At 34.2% G+C, this 23,398-nt stretch overlaps 1 protein-coding gene across 4 annotated transcripts in view; it reads right to left on the bottom strand.

Moving 5' to 3' along the window:
• Nucleotides 1-243: 243 nt before the first annotated feature.
• Nucleotides 244-23,398, bottom strand: part of LOC141448352 (venom carboxylesterase-6-like) — a 33,222-nt gene continuing 10,067 nt past the window's right edge. For all 4 annotated transcript variants that reach the window (XM_074116693.1, XM_074116692.1, XM_074116690.1 and 1 more), the window contains exons 8-11: nucleotides 2,483-2,664; nucleotides 863-1,013; nucleotides 585-711; nucleotides 244-473 (exon numbers count right to left, since the gene is read on the bottom strand). In XM_074116693.1, coding sequence (XP_073972794.1) covers nucleotides 299-473; nucleotides 585-711; nucleotides 863-1,013; nucleotides 2,483-2,664 — 635 coding nt within the window. In that variant the 3' untranslated portion in view covers nucleotides 244-298. The remainder of the gene's footprint in view (nucleotides 474-584; nucleotides 712-862; nucleotides 1,014-2,482; nucleotides 2,665-23,398) is intronic.

Below are 23,398 nucleotides of genomic sequence, written 5' to 3'. Positions count from 1 at the left end.
ACTTTCCTCAACAGATTATTCACTTCGTGGAGTTTTCCTAAAAAACAGCTCCTTCAATGTTCTGTAAATTCAGCATCTTCATGCGCTCCTTCACCATAAGTGTTGCTAGAACTTAGATTTTAAAGCATTTTTTTCTGGGGAAAATCAGCTAGCAAGCATAAACCTAGAACTTTTCAGACTTAAATTCAGATTTTGACTGTTAGTATCTTGACTAATGATAAGAAAAATCAAAAAAAGAAAATATTTTAAATAAAATCGTTTATTTTAAAATACAATAAAAAAAAAAACACTTTTACATTTATACTGATAAATTTTCAGCCAACCCTAAAGAGTCCCAGAATTTTCCATTACCCAGATTGTCCTGAGACTCCACATACACGGACTGAGGTGAATCGATGCGGACATAGGTGAAGTTTCCATTGGAGTTGCTCTGAACTGTTGGCCAATCGCCGATCCCCTCCAATGTTGGTTTGCTGAAAAATTGTACAATTTAATTGAAGTAATGGACTGCCCATGTACTTCTATTTACTTATTTATCGGAAAATAGATAATTTTATCAGAAGTATTATAAGTTTAAAAATTACCCAGTAGAAGTGAAAGAAGTCCAAATTTGTGTCAGTAATTTGATCATCCTTACATCAGACTTTACTTGTTCTGGGTTGAGATACTTATTTTGTAAAACGTAAGAAGTATCATCTCCATGGCTGGCTCCTGTAATTTAGACAGAGAAAAGAGGTAATAAGATTAAAACAATAAGAACCAGGCGCCTTAAGGGCGTATATCCTCCCCTCAAATTGAAGCATCAAAGAAATCCTTCGGGAAATGAGCAATCTTGTCTTGTTTTTTGATAGTTTAAACTTACCAAAATCAATTTTTGATTTGGAAAATGCATCGCTGATGCTATTCTTGCCACGATAAGTGAAGTAGTAAGAATACACCGGAGATCGGGTATTCTGTGCGTGCAGTTTGGCTGCTTTGACGATTCCTTCAACGAAGAGTCTGTCTCCAGCCATCTGTAATTGTAATCAAATACATACTCTGCATAAAAAAAAAAATCATTAAATATTACAAAATATGAATAGCAAAAAATTCCAAATAAAAGCAAATCGTGCCTATAAATCATGTTGTTTTTCTTCAAACTTCAGGTTTTTTACTAAAATGTTAGTTGCCTTCAAAAATGGGAGACTTTTGGGAGAAGCGTGACATCCCAGAACTTTACTCCAGGATTCAATTTACATGGTGAACCTCCAGTTAGACTCGAGTTCGATTCTGTGATTTTACCATTTTTTTTTTTTAAATTTTCCTTAAGAGAAACAGTTTTCACGCGAGTTCAAAAAATTGGTATTTGGAAAATTTTGTTTAAGAAATATCCCTAAAGCTGAAAATCGTTCTAATGGCAGGCCTGGAGTAGGAGAAGGTACTCTTCTTACCCCTTAAGAGTCATTTCTGATTAATGTACAATTTTAAGAACTGTTTAATTTTAGTGAAAAGCAATTATTGTTTACGACCTTGAAAATTTTAGTAAGAGCAAGTCAAGTGAGTTTCCACACCGGATTTTTCTTCTATTTCCGATTTCCCAATTTCCCATCATAACTTTTTCTAATCTCATTGGACTCAAAACTCATGTATTTCCGATGAGAACTGATAACTATCGAAGAAAGTAAAAAAAATAAACATCAAACATGATACAAAATCGACCAAACTAGATCTATCAAGAAAAAATAATTTGCATTCATAGAGTTTATATGTAATCTACAACAAAAACATAAGCACATAACGGCACAAAGACTGCTTGTATTCAAGGTAGACCAGTGCTTTAGAGCCAGCAATTTTTTACATTCACTCATTGAATTTGTCTATCTGATCTAAAACTTAGATCTAGTAGAACAATCTCACCAATGATTCAAGTTGGTATTCATATATTCTATTTGAAAGAGAGAATATTCCGAAGTTAGCAAGTTCATCGGGTATAGACTCTACTATCAGCTATCTCCCTCAGGAGAGTACTCACTAATCCAGAGTAACAATGAAGCCGAAGTTATTTTATTATGTATTATCAAAGTCAAAGTCCTGTGTTTTACAAATAAAGAAAATGAAAACCAACTTCAATCAGTTGAACATTGAACCCTTTTCTACACAAACAACATTGAAAATGTTGTGTTTCAATCAAACAACCAGGGAATAGGAAAACCTTCGTTTTCCACAAAAACAGAGTAAACAATTTTGTGTTTCTAAATCTAGAATAATAACTATACAAGGGTACCAATTAACAATTTTTATTTTTATGAAAAGGTTCCAGAAAGGAGTTAATGTAAACTTGACTAAAACGTACTAATTAGTGCATTGTACGTTTTACCACATTCACATCATTTTGCAGAATTCAACATGTACCTAAACGTTAAGCTTTCTTAAAGATTTTTAAAGTAAGAGAAAGATATACGTGCGAGTGATTTCCATTAAAAGTTTGGGTGTTATCAAATACCTTCAACATATTGGAAACATCACTGCCAACTCTATCTCCAAAGAAATATTCATTCCAGATTTTCGTATTGACTTCCTTCATCTTGCCTACAGGTACAGTGTAATTGTAATCAAGTAAGAGTGGTAATAATTCATCAGCATGCTCTTCTAGACGGCGCATTAAATCTGGATCTCCAGCGATATCTTAAAACATTAAAAAATAATATAGAACATAAAACATAAACAATGCTATTAATTCATCAAATAGGTGAAATTTAAACTATATGCAATTTGCTGAATAATTAGCAAATGCTGGATCCCCTCAAAGGATATAAACAAAGAATTCATAAAAGCGGTCCATTCCTGCATGATCTTTCCTCATTGTACTTCTAATGTAATCCAGAATCAATAACGTTCATAATAATATAGATAAACAAACCATACAGATAAAAATACAAACGTACGGTACCACATTTATTTCGCTGGCTAACTCTGCTTTTATTGGTGTAGCTATAACCATGACGACGTCATCAGCTGACCACACCGAAACTCCGCCAACACTTCACACCTCAAACCCGCCAATGAGACTACCCAAATCATTTTCCTAAATATTTCCAGGAAAAAAACGACTTGGATTTTTTTTACTAATTTTTCCCCCATAGGTATTTGATAAACTATCTGATTATACAAAAAAAAAAAAAAACAACGTCTTAAAAACACCCAGAACCAAGATTATTCCTGCATGATCTTTCTCATTCTACTTCTAATGTAATCCAGAATCAATAACGTTCATAATAATATAGATAAACAAACCATACAGATAAAAATACAAACGTACGGTACCACATTTATTTCGCTGGCTAACTCTGCTTTTATTGGTGTAGCTATAACCATGACGACGTCATCAGCTGACCACACCGAAACTCCGCCTACATTTCACACCTCAAATCCGCCAATGAGACTACCCAATTCATTTTCCTAAATATTTCCAGGAAAGAAACGACTTGGATTTTTTTTACTAATTTTTCCCCATAGGTATTTGATAAACTATCTGCTTATGCAATAAAAAAACAACGTCCTAAAAACACCCAGAACCAAGATTATTCCTGCATGATCTTTCCTCATTCTACTTCTAATGCAATCCAGAATCAATAACGTTCATAATAATATAGATAAATCAACCATACAGATAAAAATACCAACGTATGGTACCACATTTATTTCGCTGGCTAACTCTGCTTTTATTGGTGTAGCTATAACCATGACGACGTCATCAGCTGACCACACCGAAACTCCGCCTACATTTCACACCTCAAATCCGCCAATGAGACTACCCAATTCATTTTCCTAAATATTTCCAGGAAAAAAACGACTTGGATTTTTTTTACTAATTTTTCCCCCATAGGTATTTGATAAACTATCTGATTATACAAAAAAAAAAAAAACAACGTCTTAAAAACACCCAGAACCAAGATTATTCCTGCATGATCTTTCCTCATTCTACTTCTATTGTAATCCAGAATCAATAACGTCCATAATAATATAGATAAATCAACCATACAGATAAAAATACCAACGTATGGTACCACATTTATTTCGCTGGCTAACTCTGCTTTTATTGGTGTAGCTATAACCATGACGACGTCATCAGCTGACCACACCGAAACTCCGCCTACATTTCACACCTCAAATCCGCCAATGAGACTACCCAATTCATTTTCCTAAACATTTCCAGGAAAAAAACGACTTGGATTTTTTTTACTAATTTTTCCCCCATAGGTATTTGATAAACAATCTGCTTATGCAATACAAAAACAACGTCTTAAAAACACCCAGAACCAAGATTATTCCTGCATGATCTTTCCTCATTCTACTTCTAATGTAATCCAGAATCAATAACGTTCATAATAATATAGATAAATCAACCATACAGATAAAAATACCAACGTATGGTACCACATTTATTTCGCTGGCTAACTATGCTTTTATTGGTGTAGCTATAACCATGACGACGTCATCAGCTGACCACACCGAAACTCCGCCTACATTTCACACCTCAAATCCGCCAATGAGACTATCCAATTCATTTTCCTAAATATTTCCAGGAAAGAAACGACTTGGATTTTTTTTACTAATTTTTCCCCCATAGGTATTTGATAAACTATCTGCTTATGCAATAAAAAAACAACGTCTTAAAAACACCCAGAACCAAGATTATTCCTGCATGATCTTTCCTCATTCTACTTCTATTGTAATCCAGAATCAATAACGTCCATAATAATATAGATAAATAAACCATACAGATAAAAATACAAACGTACGGAACCACATTTATTTCGCTGGCTAACTCTGCTTTTATTGGTGTAGCTATAACCATGACGACGTCATCAGCTGACCACACCGAAACTCCGCCTACATTTCACACCTCAAATCTGCTAATGAGACTACCCAATTCATTTACCTAAATATTTCCAGGAAAAAAACGACTTGGATTTTTTTTACTAATTTTTCCCCCATAGGTATTTAATAAACTATCTGATTATACAAAAAAAAAAAAACAACGTCTTAAAAACACCCAGAACCAAGATTATTCCTGCATGATCTTTCCTCATTCTACTTCTAATGTAATCCAGAATCAATAACGTTCATAATAATATAGATAAACAAACCATACAGATAAAAATACAAACGTACGGTACCACATTTATTTCGCTGGCTAACTCTGCTTTTATTGGTGTAGCTATAACCATGACGACGTCATCAGCTGACCACACCGAAACTCCGCCAACACTTCACACCTCAAACCCGCCAATGAGACTACCCAAATCATTTTCCTAAATATTTCCAGGAAAAAAACGACTTGGATTTTTTTTACTAATTTTTCCCCCATAGGTATTTGATAAACTATCTGATTATACAAAAAAAAAAAAAAAACAACGTCTTAAAAACACCCAGAACCAAGATTATTCCTGCATGATCTTTCTCATTCTACTTCTAATGTAATCCAGAATCAATAACGTTCATAATAATATAGATAAACAAACCATACAGATAAAAATACAAACGTACGGTACCACATTTATTTCGCTGGCTAACTCTGCTTTTATTGGTGTAGCTATAACCATGACGACGTCATCAGCTGACCACACCGAAACTCCGCCTACATTTCACACCTCAAATCCGCCAATGAGACTACCCAATTCATTTTCCTAAATATTTCCAGGAAAGAAACGACTTGGATTTTTTTTACTAATTTTTCCCCATAGGTATTTGATAAACTATCTGCTTATGCAATAAAAAAACAACGTCCTAAAAACACCCAGAACCAAGATTATTCCTGCATGATCTTTCCTCATTCTACTTCTAATGCAATCCAGAATCAATAACGTTCATAATAATATAGATAAATCAACCATACAGATAAAAATACCAACGTATGGTACCACATTTATTTCGCTGGCTAACTCTGCTTTTATTGGTGTAGCTATAACCATGACGACGTCATCAGCTGACCACACCGAAACTCCGCCTACATTTCACACCTCAAATCCGCCAATGAGACTACCCAATTCATTTTCCTAAATATTTCCAGGAAAAAAACGACTTGGATTTTTTTTACTAATTTTTCCCCCATAGGTATTTGATAAACTATCTGATTATACAAAAAAAAAAAAACAACGTCTTAAAAACACCCAGAACCAAGATTATTCCTGCATGATCTTTCCTCATTCTACTTCTATTGTAATCCAGAATCAATAACGTCCATAATAATATAGATAAATCAACCATACAGATAAAAATACCAACGTATGGTACCACATTTATTTCGCTGGCTAACTCTGCTTTTATTGGTGTAGCTATAACCATGACGACGTCATCAGCTGACCACACCGAAACTCCGCCTACATTTCACACCTCAAATCCGCCAATGAGACTACCCAATTCATTTTCCTAAACATTTCCAGGAAAAAAACGACTTGGATTTTTTTTACTAATTTTTCCCCCATAGGTATTTGATAAACAATCTGCTTATGCAATACAAAAACAACGTCTTAAAAACACCCAGAACCAAGATTATTCCTGCATGATCTTTCCTCATTCTACTTCTAATGTAATCCAGAATCAATAACGTTCATAATAATATAGATAAATCAACCATACAGATAAAAATACCAACGTATGGTACCACATTTATTTCGCTGGCTAACTATGCTTTTATTGGTGTAGCTATAACCATGACGACGTCATCAGCTGACCACACCGAAACTCCGCCTACATTTCACACCTCAAATCCGCCAATGAGACTATCCAATTCATTTTCCTAAATATTTCCAGGAAAGAAACGACTTGGATTTTTTTTACTAATTTTTCCCCCATAGGTATTTGATAAACTATCTGCTTATGCAATAAAAAAACAACGTCTTAAAAACACCCAGAACCAAGATTATTCCTGCATGATCTTTCCTCATTCTACTTCTATTGTAATCCAGAATCAATAACGTCCATAATAATATAGATAAATAAACCATACAGATAAAAATACAAACGTACGGAACCACATTTATTTCGCTGGCTAACTCTGCTTTTATTGGTGTAGCTATAACCATGACGACGTCATCAGCTGACCACACCGAAACTCCGCCTACATTTCACACCTCAAATCTGCTAATGAGACTACCCAATTCATTTACCTAAATATTTCCAGGAAAAAAACGACTTGGATTTTTTTTACTAATTTTTCCCCCATAGGTATTTAATAAACTATCTGATTATACAAAAAAAAAAAAACAACGTCTTAAAAACACCCAGAACCAAGATTATTCCTGCATGATCTTTCCTCATTCTACTTCTAATGTAATCCAGAATCAATAACGTCCATAATAATATAGATAAATAAACCATACAGATAAAAATACCAACGTACGGAACCACATTTATTTCGCTGGCTAACTCTTCTTTTATTGGTGTAGCTATAACCATGACGACGTCATCAGCTGACCACACCGAAACTCCGCCTACATTTCACACCTCAAATCTGCTAATGAGACTACCCAATACATTTACCTAAATATTTCCAGGAAAAAAACGACTTGGATTTTTTTTACTAATTTTTCCCCCATAGGTATTTGATAAACTATCTGATTATACAAAAAAAAAAACAACGTCTTAAAAACATCCAGAACCAAGATTATTCCTGCATGATCTTTCCTCATTCTACTTCTATTGTAATCCAGAATCAATAACGTTCATAATAATATAGATAAATAAACCATACAGATAAAAATACCAACGTACGGAACCACATTTATTTCGCTGGCTAACTCTGCTTTTATTGGTGTAGCTATAACCATGACGACGTCATCAGCTGACCACACCGAAACTCCGCCTACATTTCACACCTCAAATCTGCTAATGAGACTACCCAATTCATTTTCCTAAATATTTCCAGGAAAAAAACGACTTGGATTTTTTTTACTAATTTTTCCCCCATAGGTATTTGATAAACTATCTGATTATACAAAAAAAACAAAAACAACGTCTTAAAAACACCCAGAACCAAGATTATTCCTGCATGATCTTTCCTCATTCTACTTCTAATGTAATCCAGAATCAATAACGTTCATAATAATATAGATAAATAAACCATATAGATAAAAATACCAACGTACGGTACCACATTTATTTCGCTGGCTAACTCTGCTTTTATTGGTGTAGCTATAACCATGACGACGTCATCAGCTGACCACACCGAAACTCCGCCTACATTTCACACCTCAAATCCGCCAATGAGACTACCCAATTCATTTTCCTAAATATTTCCAGGAAAAAAACGTCTTGGATTTTTTTTACTAATTTTTACCCCATAGGTATTTGATAAACTATCTGATTATACAAAAAAAAAAAATAACGTCTTAAAAACACCCAGAACTAAGATTATTCCTGCATGATCTATCCTCATTCTACTTCTAATGTAATCCAGAATCAATAACGTTCATAATAATATAGATAAATAAACCATACAGATAAAAATACCAACGTACGGAACGACATTTATTTCGCTGGCTAACTCTGCTTTTATTGGTGTAGCTATAACCATGACGACGTCAACAGCTGACCACACCGAAACTCCGCCTACATTTCACACCTCAAATCCGCCAATGAGACTACCCAATTCATTTTCCTAAATATTTCCAGGAAAAAAACGTCTTGGATTTTTTTTACTAATTTTTCCCCCATAGGTATTTGATAAACTATCTGATTATACAAAAAAAAAACAACGTCTTAAAAACACCCAAAACCAAAATTATTCCTGCATGATCTTTCCTCATTCTACTTCTATTGTAATCCAGAATCAATAACGTTCATAATAATATAGATAAATAAACCATACAGATAAAAATACCAACGTACGGAACCACATTTATTTCGCTGGCTAACTCTGCTTTTATTGGTGTAGCTATAACCATGACGACGTCATCAGCTGACCACACCGAAACTCCGCCTACATTTCACACCTCAAATCCGCCAATGAGACTACCCAATTCATTTTCCTAAATATTTCCAGGAAAAAAACGTCTTGGATTTTTTTTACTAATTTTTCCCCCATAGGTATTTGATAAACTATCTGATTATACAAAAAAAAAACAACGTCTTAAAAACACCCAGAACCAAAATTATTCCTGCATGATCTTCCCTTATTCTACTTCTAATGTAATCCAGAATCAATAACGTTCATAATAATATAGATAAATCAACCATACAGATAAAAATACCAACGTATGGTACCACATTTATTTCGCTGGCTAACTATGCTTTTATTGGTGTAGCTATAACCATGACGACGTCATCAGCTGACCACACCGAAACTCCGCCTACATTTCACACCTCAAATCCGCCAATGAGACTATCCAATTCATTTTCCTAAATATTTCCAGGAAAGAAACGACTTGGATTTTTTTTACTAATTTTTCCCCCATAGGTATTTGATAAACTATCTGCTTATGCAATAAAAAAACAACGTCTTAAAAACACCCAGAACCAAGATTATTCCTGCATGATCTTTCCTCATTCTACTTCTATTGTAATCCAGAATCAATAACGTCCATAATAATATAGATAAATAAACCATACAGATAAAAATACAAACGTACGGAACCACATTTATTTCGCTGGCTAACTCTGCTTTTATTGGTGTAGCTATAACCATGACGACGTCATCAGCTGACCACACCGAAACTCCGCCTACATTTCACACCTCAAATCTGCTAATGAGACTACCCAATTCATTTACCTAAATATTTCCAGGAAAAAAACGACTTGGATTTTTTTTACTAATTTTTCCCCCATAGGTATTTAATAAACTATCTGATTATACAAAAAAAAAAAAACAACGTCTTAAAAACACCCAGAACCAAGATTATTCCTGCATGATCTTTCCTCATTCTACTTCTAATGTAATCCAGAATCAATAACGTCCATAATAATATAGATAAATAAACCATACAGATAAAAATACCAACGTACGGAACCACATTTATTTCGCTGGCTAACTCTTCTTTTATTGGTGTAGCTATAACCATGACGACGTCATCAGCTGACCACACCGAAACTCCGCCTACATTTCACACCTCAAATCTGCTAATGAGACTACCCAATACATTTACCTAAATATTTCCAGGAAAAAAACGACTTGGATTTTTTTTACTAATTTTTCCCCCATAGGTATTTGATAAACTATCTGATTATACAAAAAAAAAAACAACGTCTTAAAAACATCCAGAACCAAGATTATTCCTGCATGATCTTTCCTCATTCTACTTCTATTGTAATCCAGAATCAATAACGTTCATAATAATATAGATAAATAAACCATACAGATAAAAATACCAACGTACGGAACCACATTTATTTCGCTGGCTAACTCTGCTTTTATTGGTGTAGCTATAACCATGACGACGTCATCAGCTGACCACACCGAAACTCCGCCTACATTTCACACCTCAAATCTGCTAATGAGACTACCCAATTCATTTTCCTAAATATTTCCAGGAAAAAAAGGTCTTGGATTTTTTTTACTAATTTTTCCCCCATAGGTATTTGATAAACTATCTGATTATACAAAAAAAAACAACGTCTTAAAAACACCCAGAACCAAGATTATTCCTGCATGATCTTTCCTCATTCTACTTCTAATGTAATCCAGAATCAATAACGTTCATAATAATATAGATAAATAAACCATATAGATAAAAATACCAACGTACGGTACCACATTTATTTCGCTGGCTAACTCTGCTTTTATTGGTGTAGCTATAACCATGACGACGTCATCAGCTGACCACACCGAAACTCCGCCTACATTTCACACCTCAAATCCGCCAATGAGACTACCCAATTCATTTTCCTAAATATTTCCAGGAAAAAAACGTCTTGGATTTTTTTTACTAATTTTTACCCCATAGGTATTTGATAAACTATCTGATTATACAAAAAAAAAAAATAACGTCTTAAAAACACCCAGAACTAAGATTATTCCTGCATGATCTATCCTCATTCTACTTCTAATGTAATCCAGAATCAATAACGTTCATAATAATATAGATAAATCAACCATACAGATAAAAATACCAACGTACGGAACGACATTTATTTCGCTGGCTAACTCTGCTTTTATTGGTGTAGCTATAACCATGACGACGTCAACAGCTGACCACACCGAAACTCCGCCTACATTTCACACCTCAAATCCGCCAATGAGACTACCCAATTCATTTTCCTAAATATTTCCAGGAAAAAAACGTCTTGGATTTTTTTTACTAATTTTTCCCCCATAGGTATTTGATAAACTATCTGATTATACAAAAAAAAAACAACGTCTTAAAAACACCCAAAACCAAAATTATTCCTGCATGATCTTTCCTCATTCTACTTCTATTGTAATCCAGAATCAATAACGTTCATAATAATATAGATAAATAAACCATACAGATAAAAATACCAACGTACGGAACCACATTTATTTCGCTGGCTAACTCTGCTTTTATTGGTGTAGCTATAACCATGACGACGTCATCAGCTGACCACACCGAAACTCCGCCTACATTTCACACCTCAAATCCGCCAATGAGACTACCCAATTCATTTTCCTAAATATTTCCAGGAAAAAAACGTCTTGGATTTTTTTTACTAATTTTTCCCCCATAGGTATTTGATAAACTATCTGATTATACAAAAAAAAAACAACGTCTTAAAAACACCCAGAACCAAAATTATTCCTGCATGATCTTCCCTTATTCTACTTCTAATGTAATCCAGAATCAATAACGTTCATAATAATATAGATAAATCAACCATACAGATAAAAATACCAACGTACGGTACCACATTTATTTCGCTGGCTAACTCTGCTTTTATTGGTGTAGCTATAACCATGACGACGTCATCAGCTGACCACACCGAAACTCCGCCTATATTTCACACCTCAAATCTGCTAATGAGACTACCCAATTCATTTTCCTAAATATTTCCAGGAAAAAAACGAGTTGGATTTTTTTTACTAATTTTTCCCCCATAGGTATTTGATAAACTATCTGATTATACAAAAAAAAAAACAACGTCTTAAAAACACCCAGAACCAAGATTATTCCTGCATGATCTTTCCTCATTCTACTTCTAATGTAATCCAGAATCAATAACGTTCATAATAATATAGATAAATAAACCATACAGATAAAAATACAAACGTACGGTACCACATTTATTTCGCTGGCTAACTCTGCTTTTATTGGTGTAGCTATAACCATGACCACGTCATCAGCTGACCACACCGAAACTCCGCCTACATTTCACACCTCAAATCCGCCAATGAGACTACCCAATTCATTTTCCTAAATATTTCCAGGAAAAAAACGTCTTGGATTTTTTTTACTAATTTTTACCCCATAGGTATTTGATAAACTATCTGATTATACAAAAAAAAAAAACAACGTCTTAAAAACACCCAGAACCAAGATTATTCCTGCATGATCTTTCCTCATTCTACTTCTAATGTAATCCAGAATCAATAACGTTCATAATAATATAGATAAATAAAACATACAGATAAAAATACCAACGTACGGAACCACATTTATTTCGCTGGCTAACTCTGCTTTTATTGGTGTAGCTATAACCATGACGACGTCATCAGCAGACCACACCGAAACTCCGCCTACATTTCACACCTCAAATCTGCTAATGAGACTACCCAATTCATTTTCCTAAATATTTCCAGGAAAAAAACGACTTGGATTTCTTTTACTAATTTTTCCCCCATAGGTATTTGATAAACTATCTGATTATACAAAAAAAAAACAACGTCTTAAAAACACCCAGAACCAAAATTATTCCTGCATGATCTTTCCTCATTCTACTTCTATTGTAATCCAGAATCAATAACGTTCATAATAATATAGATAAATAAACCATACAGATAAAAATACCAACGTACGGAACCACATTTATTTCGCTGGCTAACTCTGCTTTTATTGGTGTAGCTATAACCATGACGACGTCATCAGCTGACCACACCGAAACTCCGCCTACATTTCACACCTCAAATCCGCCAATGAGACTACCCAATTCATTTTCTTAAATATTTCCAGGAAAAAAACGTCTTGGATTTTTTTTACTAATTTTTCCCCCATTGGTATTTGATAAACTATCTGATTATACAAAAAAACACAAACAACGTCTTAAAAACACCCAGAACCAAGATTATTCCTGCATGATCTTTCCTCATTCTACTTCTAATGTAATCCAGAATCAATAACGTTCATAATAATATAGATAAATCAACCATACAGATAAAAATACCAACGTACGGAACCACATTTATTTCGCTGGCTAACTCTGCTTTTATTGGTGTAGCTATAACCATGACGACGTCATCAGCTGACCACGCCGAAACTCCGCCTACATTTCACACCTCAAATCCGCCAATGAGACTACCCAATTCATTTTCCTAAATATTTCCAGGAAAAAAAGTCTTGGATTTTTTTTACTAATTTTTACCCCATAGGTATTTGATAAACTATCTGATTATACAAAAAAAAAACAACGTCTTAAAAACACCCAGAACCAAGATTATTCCTGCATGATCTTTCCTCATTCTACTTCTAATGTAATCCAGAATCAATAACGTTCATAATAATATAGATAAATCAACCATACAGATAAAAATACCAACGTGCGGAACCACATTTATTTCGCTGGCTAACTCTGCTTTTATTGGTGTAGCTATAACCATGACGACGTCATCAGCTGACCACACAGAAACTCCGCCTACATTTCACACCTCAAATCTGCTAATGAGACTACCCAATTCATTTTCCTAAATATTTCCAGGAAAAAAACGACTTGGATTTTTTTTACTAATTTTTCCCCCATAGGTATTTGATAAACTATCTGATTATACAAAAAAAAAACAACGTCTTAAAAACACCCAGAACCAAGATTATTCCTGCATGATCTTTCCTCATTCTACTTCTAATGTAATCCAGAATCAATAACGTTCATAATAATATAGATAAATCAACCATACAGATAAAAATACCAACGTACGGTACCACATTTATTTCGCTGGCTAACTCTGCTTTTATTGGTGTAGCTATAACCATGACGACGTCATCAGCTGACCACACCGAAACTCCGCCTACATTTCACACCTCAAATCCGCCAATGAGACTACCCAATTCATTTTCCTAAATATTTCCAGGAAAAAAAGTCTTGGATTTTTTTTACTAATTTTTCCCCCATAGGTATTTGATAAACTATCTGATTATACAAAAAAAAAACAACGTCTTAAAAACACCCAGAACCAAAATTATTCCTGCATGATCTTTCCTCATTCTACTTCTATTGTAATCCAGAATCAATAACGTTCATAATAATATAGATAAATAAACCATACAGATGAAAATACCAACGTACGGAACCACATTTATTTCGCTGGCTAACTCTGCTTTTATTGGTGTAGCTATAACCATGACGACGTCATCAGCTGACCACACCGAAACTCCGCCTACATTTCACACCTCAAATCCGCCAATGAGACTACCCAATTCATTTTCCTAAATATTTCCAGGAAAAAAACGTCTGGGATTTTTTTTACTAATTTTTCCCCCATAGTTATTTGATAAACTATCTGATTATACAAAAAAAAAACAACGTCTTAAAAACACCCAGAACCAAGATTATTCCTGCATGATCTTTCCTCATTCTACTTCTATTGTAATCCAGAATCAATAACGTTCATAATGATATAGATAAATCAACCATACAGATAAAAATACCAACGTACGGTACCACATTTATTTCGCTGGCTAACTCTGCTTTTATTGGTGTAGCTATAACTATGACGACGTCATCAGCTGACCACACCGAAACTCCGCCTACATTTCACACCTCAAATCCGCCAATGAGACTACCCAATTCATTTTCCTAAATATTTCCAGGAAAAAAACGTCTTGGATTTTTTTTACTAATTTTTCCCCCATAGGTATTTGATAAACTATCTGATTATACAAAAAAAAAACAACGTCTTAAAAACACCCAGAACCAAGATTATTCCTGCATGATCTTTCCTCATTCTACTTCTATTGTAATCCAGAATCAATAACGTCCATAATAATATAGATAAATAAACCATACAGATAAAAATACCAACGTACGGTACCACATTTATTTCGCTGGCTAACTCTGCTTTTATTGGTGTAGCTATAACCATGACGACGTCATCAGCTGACCACACCGAAACTCCGCCTACATTTCACACCTCAAATCTGCTAATGAGACTACCCAATTCATTTTCCTAAATATTTCCAGGAAAAAAACGACTTGGATTTTTTTTACTAATTTTTCCCCCATAGGTATTTGATAAACTATCTGATTATACAAAAAAAACAAAAACAACGTCTTAAAAACACCCAGAACCAAGATTATTCCTGCATGATCTTTCCTCATTCTACTTCTAATGTAATCCAGAATCAATAACGTTCATAATAATATAGATAAATAAACCATATAGATAAAAATACCAACGTACGGTACCACATTTATTTCGCTGGCTAACTCTGCTTTTATTGGTGTAGCTATAACCATGACGACGTCATCAGCTGACCACACCGAAACTCCGCCTACATTTCACACCTCAAATCCGCCAATGAGACTACCCAATTCATTTTCCTAAATATTTCCAGGAAAAAAAGTCTTGGATTTTTTTTACTAATTTTTCCCCCATAGGTATTTGATAAACTATCTGATTATACAAAAAAAAAACAACGTCTTAAAAACACCCAGAACCAAAATTATTCCTGCATGATCTTTCCTCATTCTACTTCTATTGTAATCCAGAATCAATAACGTTCATAATAATATAGATAAATAAACCATACAGATGAAAATACCAACGTACGGAACCACATTTATTTCGCTGGCTAACTCTGCTTTTATTGGTGTAGCTATAACCATGACGACGTCATCAGCTGACCACACCGAAACTCCGCCTACATTTCACACCTCAAATCCGCCAATGAGACTACCCAATTCATTTTCCTAAATATTTCCAGGAAAAAAACGTCTGGGATTTTTTTTACTAATTTTTCCCCCATAGTTATTTGATAAACTATCTGATTATACAAAAAAAAAACAACGTCTTAAAAACACCCAGAACCAAGATTATTCCTGCATGATCTTTCCTCATTCTACTTCTATTGTAATCCAGAATCAATAACGTTCATAATGATATAGATAAATCAACCATACAGATAAAAATACCAACGTACGGTACCACATTTATTTCGCTGGCTAACTCTGCTTTTATTGGTGTAGCTATAACTATGACGACGTCATCAGCTGACCACACCGAAACTCCGCCTACATTTCACACCTCAAATCCGCCAATGAGACTACCCAATTCATTTTCCTAAATATTTCCAGGAAAAAAACGACTTGGATTTTTTTTACTAATTTTTCCCCCATAGGTATTTGATAAACTATCTGATTATACAAAAAAAACAAAAACAACGTCTTAAAAACACCCAGAACCAAGATTATTCCTGCATGATCTTTCCTCATTCTACTTCTAATGTAATCCAGAATCAATAACGTTCATAATAATATAGATAAATAAACCATATAGATAAAAATACCAACGTACGGTACCACATTTATTTCGCTGGCTAACTCTGCTTTTATTGGTGTAGCTATAACCATGACGACGTCATCAGCTGACCACACCGAAACTCCGCCTACATTTCACACCTCAAATCCGCCAATGAGACTACCCAATTCATTTTCCTAAATATTTCCAGGAAAAAAACGTCTTGGATTTTTTTTACTAATTTTTACCCCATAGGTATTTGATAAACTATCTGATTATACAAAAAAAAAAAATAACGTCTTAAAAACACCCAGAACTAAGATTATTCCTGCATGATCTATCCTCATTCTACTTCTAATGTAATCCAGAATCAATAACGTTCATAATAATATAGATAAATAAACCATACAGATAAAAATACCAACGTACGGAACGACATTTATTTCGCTGGCTAACTCTGCTTTTATTGGTGTAGCTATAACCATGACGACGTCAACAGCTGACCACACCGAAACTCCGCCTACATTTCACACCTCAAATCCGCCAATGAGACTACCCAATTCATTTTCCTAAATATTTCCAGGAAAAAAACGTCTTGGATTTTTTTTACTAATTTTTCCCCCATAGGTATTTGATAAACTATCTGATTATACAAAAAAAAAACAACGTCTTAAAAACACCCAAAACCAAAATTATTCCTGCATGATCTTTCCTCATTCTACTTCTATTGTAATCCAGAATCAATAACGTTCATAATAATATAGATAAATAAACCATACAGATAAAAATACCAACGTACGGAACCACATTTATTTCGCTGGCTAACTCTGCTTTTATTGGTGTAGCTATAACCATGACGACGTCATCAGCTGACCACACCGAAACTCCGCCTACATTTCACACCTCAAATCCGCCAATGAGACTACCCAATTCATTTTCCTAAATATTTCCAGGAAAAAAACGTCTTGGATTTTTTTTACTAATTTTTCCCCCATAGGTATTTGATAAACTATCTGATTATACAAAAAAAAAACAACGTCTTAAAAACACCCAGAACCAAAATTATTCCTGCAAGATCTTCCCTTATTCTACTTCTAATGTAATCCAGAATCAATAACGTTCATAATAATATAGATAAATCAACCATACAGATAAAAATACCAACGTACGGTACCACATTTATTTCGCTGGCTAACTCTGCTTTTATTGGTGTAGCTATAACCATGACGACGTCATCAGCTGACCACACCGAAACTCCGCCTATATTTCACACCTCAAATCTGCTAATGAGACTACCCAATTCATTTTCCTAAATATTTCCAGGAAAAAAACGAGTTGGATTTTTTTTACTAATTTTTCCCCCATAGGTATTTGATAAACTATCTGATTATACAAAAAAAAAAACAACGTCTTAAAAACACCCAGAACCAAGATTATTCCTGCATGATCTTTCCTCATTCTACTTCTAATGTAATCCAGAATCAATAACGTTCATAATAATATAGATAAATAAACCATACAGATAAAAATACAAACGTACGGTACCACATTTATTTCGCTGGCTAACTCTGCTTTTATTGGTGTAGCTATAACCATGACGACGTCATCAGCTGACCACACCGAAACTCCGCCTACATTTCACACCTCAAATCCGCCAATGAGACTACCCAATTCATTTTCCTAAATATTTCCAGGAAAAAAACGTCTTGGATTTTTTTTACTAATTTTTACCCCATAGGTATTTGATAAACTATCTGATTATACAAAAAAAAAAAACAACGTCTTAAAAACACCCAGAACCAAGATTATTCCTGCATGATCTTTCCTCATTCTACTTCTAATGTAATCCAGAATCAATAACGTTCATAATAATATAGATAAATAAAACATACAGATAAAAATACCAACGTATGGAACCACATTTATTTCGCTGGCTAACTCTGCTTTTATTGGTGTAGCTATAACCATGACGACGTCATCAGCTGACCACACCGAAACTCCGCCTACATTTCACACCTCAAATCCGCCAATGAGACTACCCAATTCATTTTCCTAAATATTTCCAGGAAAAAAAGTCTTGGATTTTTTTTACTAATTTTTCCCCCATAGGTATTTGATAAACTATCTGAATATACAAAAAAAAAACAACGTCTTAAAAACACCCAGAACCAAAATTATTCCTGCATGATCTTCCCTTATTCTACTTCTAATGTAATCCAGAATCAATAACGTTCATAATAATATAGATAAATAAACCATACAGATAAAAATACCAACGTACGGAACCACATTTATTTCGCTGGCTAACTCTGCTTTTATTGGTGTAGCTATAACCATGACGACGTCATCAGCTGACCACACCGAAACTCCGCCTACATTTCACACCTCAAATCCGTCAATGAGACTACCCAATTCATTTTCTTAAATATTTCCAGGAAAAAAAGGTCTTGGATTTTTTTTACTAATTTTTCCCCCATAGGTATTTGATAAACTATCTGATTATACAAAAAAAAACAACGTCTTAAAAACACCCAGAACCAAAATTATTCCTGCATGATCTTTCCTCATTCTACTTCTATTGTAATCCAGAATCAATAACGTTCATAATAATATAGATAAATCAACCATACAGATAAAAATACCAACGTACGGAACCACATTTATTTCGCTGGCTAACTCTGCTTTTATTGGTGTAGCTATAACCATGACGACGTCATCAGCAGACCACACCGAAACTCCGCCTACATTTCACACCTCAAATCTGCTAATGAGACTACCCAATTCATTTTCCTAAATATTTCCAGGAAAAAAACGACTTGGATTTTTTTTACTAATTTTTCCCCCATAGGTATTTGATAAACTATCTGATTATACAAAAAAAAAACAACGTCTTAAAAACACCCAGAACCAAGATTATTCCTGCATGATCTTTCCTCATTCTACTTCTAATGTAATCCAGAATCAATAACGTTCATAATAATATAGATAAATCAACCATACAGATAAAAATACCAACGTACGGTACCACATTTATTTCGCTGGCTAACTCTGCTTTTATTGGTGTAGCTATAACCATGACGACGTCATCAGCTGACCACACCGAAACTCCGCCTACATTTCACACCTCAAATCTGCTAATGAGACTACCCAATTCATTTTCCTAAATATTTCCAGGAAAAAAACGAGTTGGATTTTTTTTACTAATTTTTCCCCCATAGGTATTTGATAAACTATCTGATTATACAAAAAAAAAAACAACGTCTTAAAAACACCCAGAACCAAGATTATTCCTGCATGATCTTTCCTCAATCTACTTCTAATGTAATCCAGAATCAATAACGTTCATAATAATATAGATAAATAAACCATACAGATAAAAATACAAACGTACGGTACCACATTTATTTCGCTGGCTAACTCTGCTTTTATTGGTGTAGCTATAACCATGACGACGTCATCAGCTGACCACACCGAAACTCCGCCTACATTTCACACCTCAAATCCGTCAATGAGACTACCCAATTCATTTTCTTAAATATTTCCAGGAAAAAAACGTCTTGGATTTTTTTTACTAATTTTTCCCCCATAGGTATTTGATAAACTATCTGATTATACAAAAAAAAACAACGTCTTAAAAACACCCAGAACCAAAATTATTCCTGCATGATCTTTCCTCATTCTACTTCTATTGTAATCCAGAATCAATAACGTTCATAATAATATAGATAAATCAACCATACAGATAAAAATACCAACGTACGGAACCACATTTATTTCGCTGGCTAACTCTGCTTTTATTGGTGTAGCTATAACCATGACGACGTCATCAGCAGACCACACCGAAACTCCGCCTACATTTCACACCTCAAATCTGCTAATGAGACTACCCAATTCATTTTCCTAAATATTTCCAGGAAAAAAACGACTTGGATTTCTTTTACTAATTTTTCCCCCATAGGTATTTGATAAACTATCTGATTATACAAAAAAAAAACAACGTCTTAAAAACACCCAGAACCAAAATTATTCCTGCATGATCTTTCCTCATTCTACTTCTATTGTAATCCAGAATCAATAACGTTCATAATAATATAGATAAATAAACCATACAGATAAAAATACCAACGTACGGAACCACATTTATTTCGCTGGCTAACTCTGCTTTTATTGGTGTAGCTATAACCATGACGACGTCATCAGCTGACCACACCGAAACTCCGCCTACATTTCACACCTCAAATCCGCCAATGAGACTACCCAATTCATTTTCTTAAATATTTCCAGGAAAAAAACGTCTTGGATTTTTTTTACTAATTTTTCCCCCATTGGTATTTGATAAACTATCTGATTATACAAAAAAACACAAACAACGTCTTAAAAACACCCAGAACCAAGATTATTCCTGCATGATCTTTCCTCATTCTACTTCTAATGTAATCCAGAATCAATAACGTTCATAATAATATAGATAAATCAACCATACAGATAAAAATACCAACGTACGGAACCACATTTATTTCGCTGGCTAACTCTGCTTTTATTGGTGTAGCTATAACCATGACGACGTCATCAGCTGACCACGCCGAAACTCCGCCTACATTTCACACCTCAAATCCGCCAATGAGACTACCCAATTCATTTTCCTAAATATTTCCAGGAAAAAAAGTCTTGGATTTTTTTTACTAATTTTTACCCCATAGGTATTTGATAAACTATCTGATTATACAAAAAAAAAACAACGTCTTAAAAACACCCAGAACCAAGATTATTCCTGCATGATCTTTCCTCATTCTACTTCTAATGTAATCCAGAATCAATAACGTTCATAATAATATAGATAAATCAACCATACAGATAAAAATACCAACGTGCGGAACCACATTTATTTCGCTGGCTAACTCTGCTTTTATTGGTGTAGCTATAACCATGACGACGTCATCAGCTGACCACACAGAAACTCCGCCTACATTTCACACCTCAAATCTGCTAATGAGACTACCCAATTCATTTTCCTAAATATTTCCAGGAAAAAAACGACTTGGATTTTTTTTACTAATTTTTCCCCCATAGGTATTTGATAAACTATCTGATTATACAAAAAAAAAACAACGTCTTAAAAACACCCAGAACCAAGATTATTCCTGCATGATCTTTCCTCATTCTACTTCTAATGTAATCCAGAATCAATAACGTTCATAATAATATAGATAAATCAACCATACAGATAAAAATACCAACGTACGGTACCACATTTATTTCGCTGGCTAACTCTGCTTTTATTGGTGTAGCTATAACCATGACGACGTCATCAGCTGACCACACCGAAACTCCGCCTACATTTCACACCTCAAATCCGCCAATGAGACTACCCAATTCATTTTCCTAAATATTTCCAGGAAAAAAAGTCTTGGATTTTTTTTACTAATTTTTCCCCCATAGGTATTTGATAAACTATCTGATTATACAAAAAAAAAACAACGTCTTAAAAACACCCAGAACCAAAATTATTCCTGCATGATCTTTCCTCATTCTACTTCTATTGTAATCCAGAATCAATAACGTTCATAATAATATAGATAAATAAACCATACAGATGAAAATACCAACGTACGGAACCACATTTATTTCGCTGGCTAACTCTGCTTTTATTGGTGTAGCTATAACCATGACGACGTCATCAGCTGACCACACCGAAACTCCGCCTACATTTCACACCTCAAATCCGCCAATGAGACTACCCAATTCATTTTCCTAAATATTTCCAGGAAAAAAACGTCTGGGATTTTTTTTACTAATTTTTCCCCCATAGTTATTTGATAAACTATCTGATTATACAAAAAAAAAACAACGTCTTAAAAACACCCAGAACCAAGATTATTCCTGCATGATCTTTCCTCATTCTACTTCTATTGTAATCCAGAATCAATAACGTTCATAATGATATAGATAAATCAACCATACAGATAAAAATACCAACGTACGGTACCACATTTATTTCGCTGGCTAACTCTGCTTTTATTGGTGTAGCTATAACTATGACGACGTCATCAGCTGACCACACCGAAACTCCGCCTACATTTCACACCTCAAATCCGCCAATGAGACTACCCAATTCATTTTCCTAAATATTTCCAGGAAAAAAACGTCTTGGATTTTTTTTACTAATTTTTCCCCCATAGGTATTTGATAAACTATCTGATTATACAAAAAAAAACAACGTCTTAAAAACACCCAGAACCAAAATTATTCCTGCATGATCTTTCCTCATTCTACTTCTATTGTAATCCAGAATCAATAACGTTCATAATAATATAGATAAATCAACCATACAGATAAAAATACCAACGTACGGAACCACATTTATTTCGCTGGCTAACTCTGCTTTTATTGGTGTAGCTATAACCATGACGACGTCATCAGCAGACCACACCGAAACTCCGCCTACATTTCACACCTCAAATCTGCTAATGAGACTACCCAATTCATTTTCCTAAATATTTCCAGGAAAAAAACGACTTGGATTTTTTTTACTAATTTTTCCCCCATAGGTATTTGATAAACTATCTGATTATACAAAAAAAAAACAACGTCTTAAAAACACCCAGAACCAAGATTATTCCTGCATGATCTTTCCTCATTCTACTTCTAATGTAATCCAGAATCAATAACGTTCATAATAATATAGATAAATCAACCATACAGATAAAAATACCAACGTACGGTACCACATTTATTTCGCTGGCTAACTCTGCTTTTATTGGTGTAGCTATAACCATGACGACGTCATCAGCTGACCAC

Source organism: Rhodnius prolixus, unplaced genomic scaffold (genome assembly GCF_049639745.1).
Source record: "Rhodnius prolixus isolate KJV_2025 unplaced genomic scaffold, Rpr scaffold_19, whole genome shotgun sequence".
NCBI classification, from domain to species: domain Eukaryota; kingdom Metazoa; phylum Arthropoda; class Insecta; order Hemiptera; family Reduviidae; genus Rhodnius; species Rhodnius prolixus.
The sequence above is the reverse complement of the archived record's forward strand: the minus strand, read 5'-3'. Positions and strand labels throughout refer to the sequence as shown.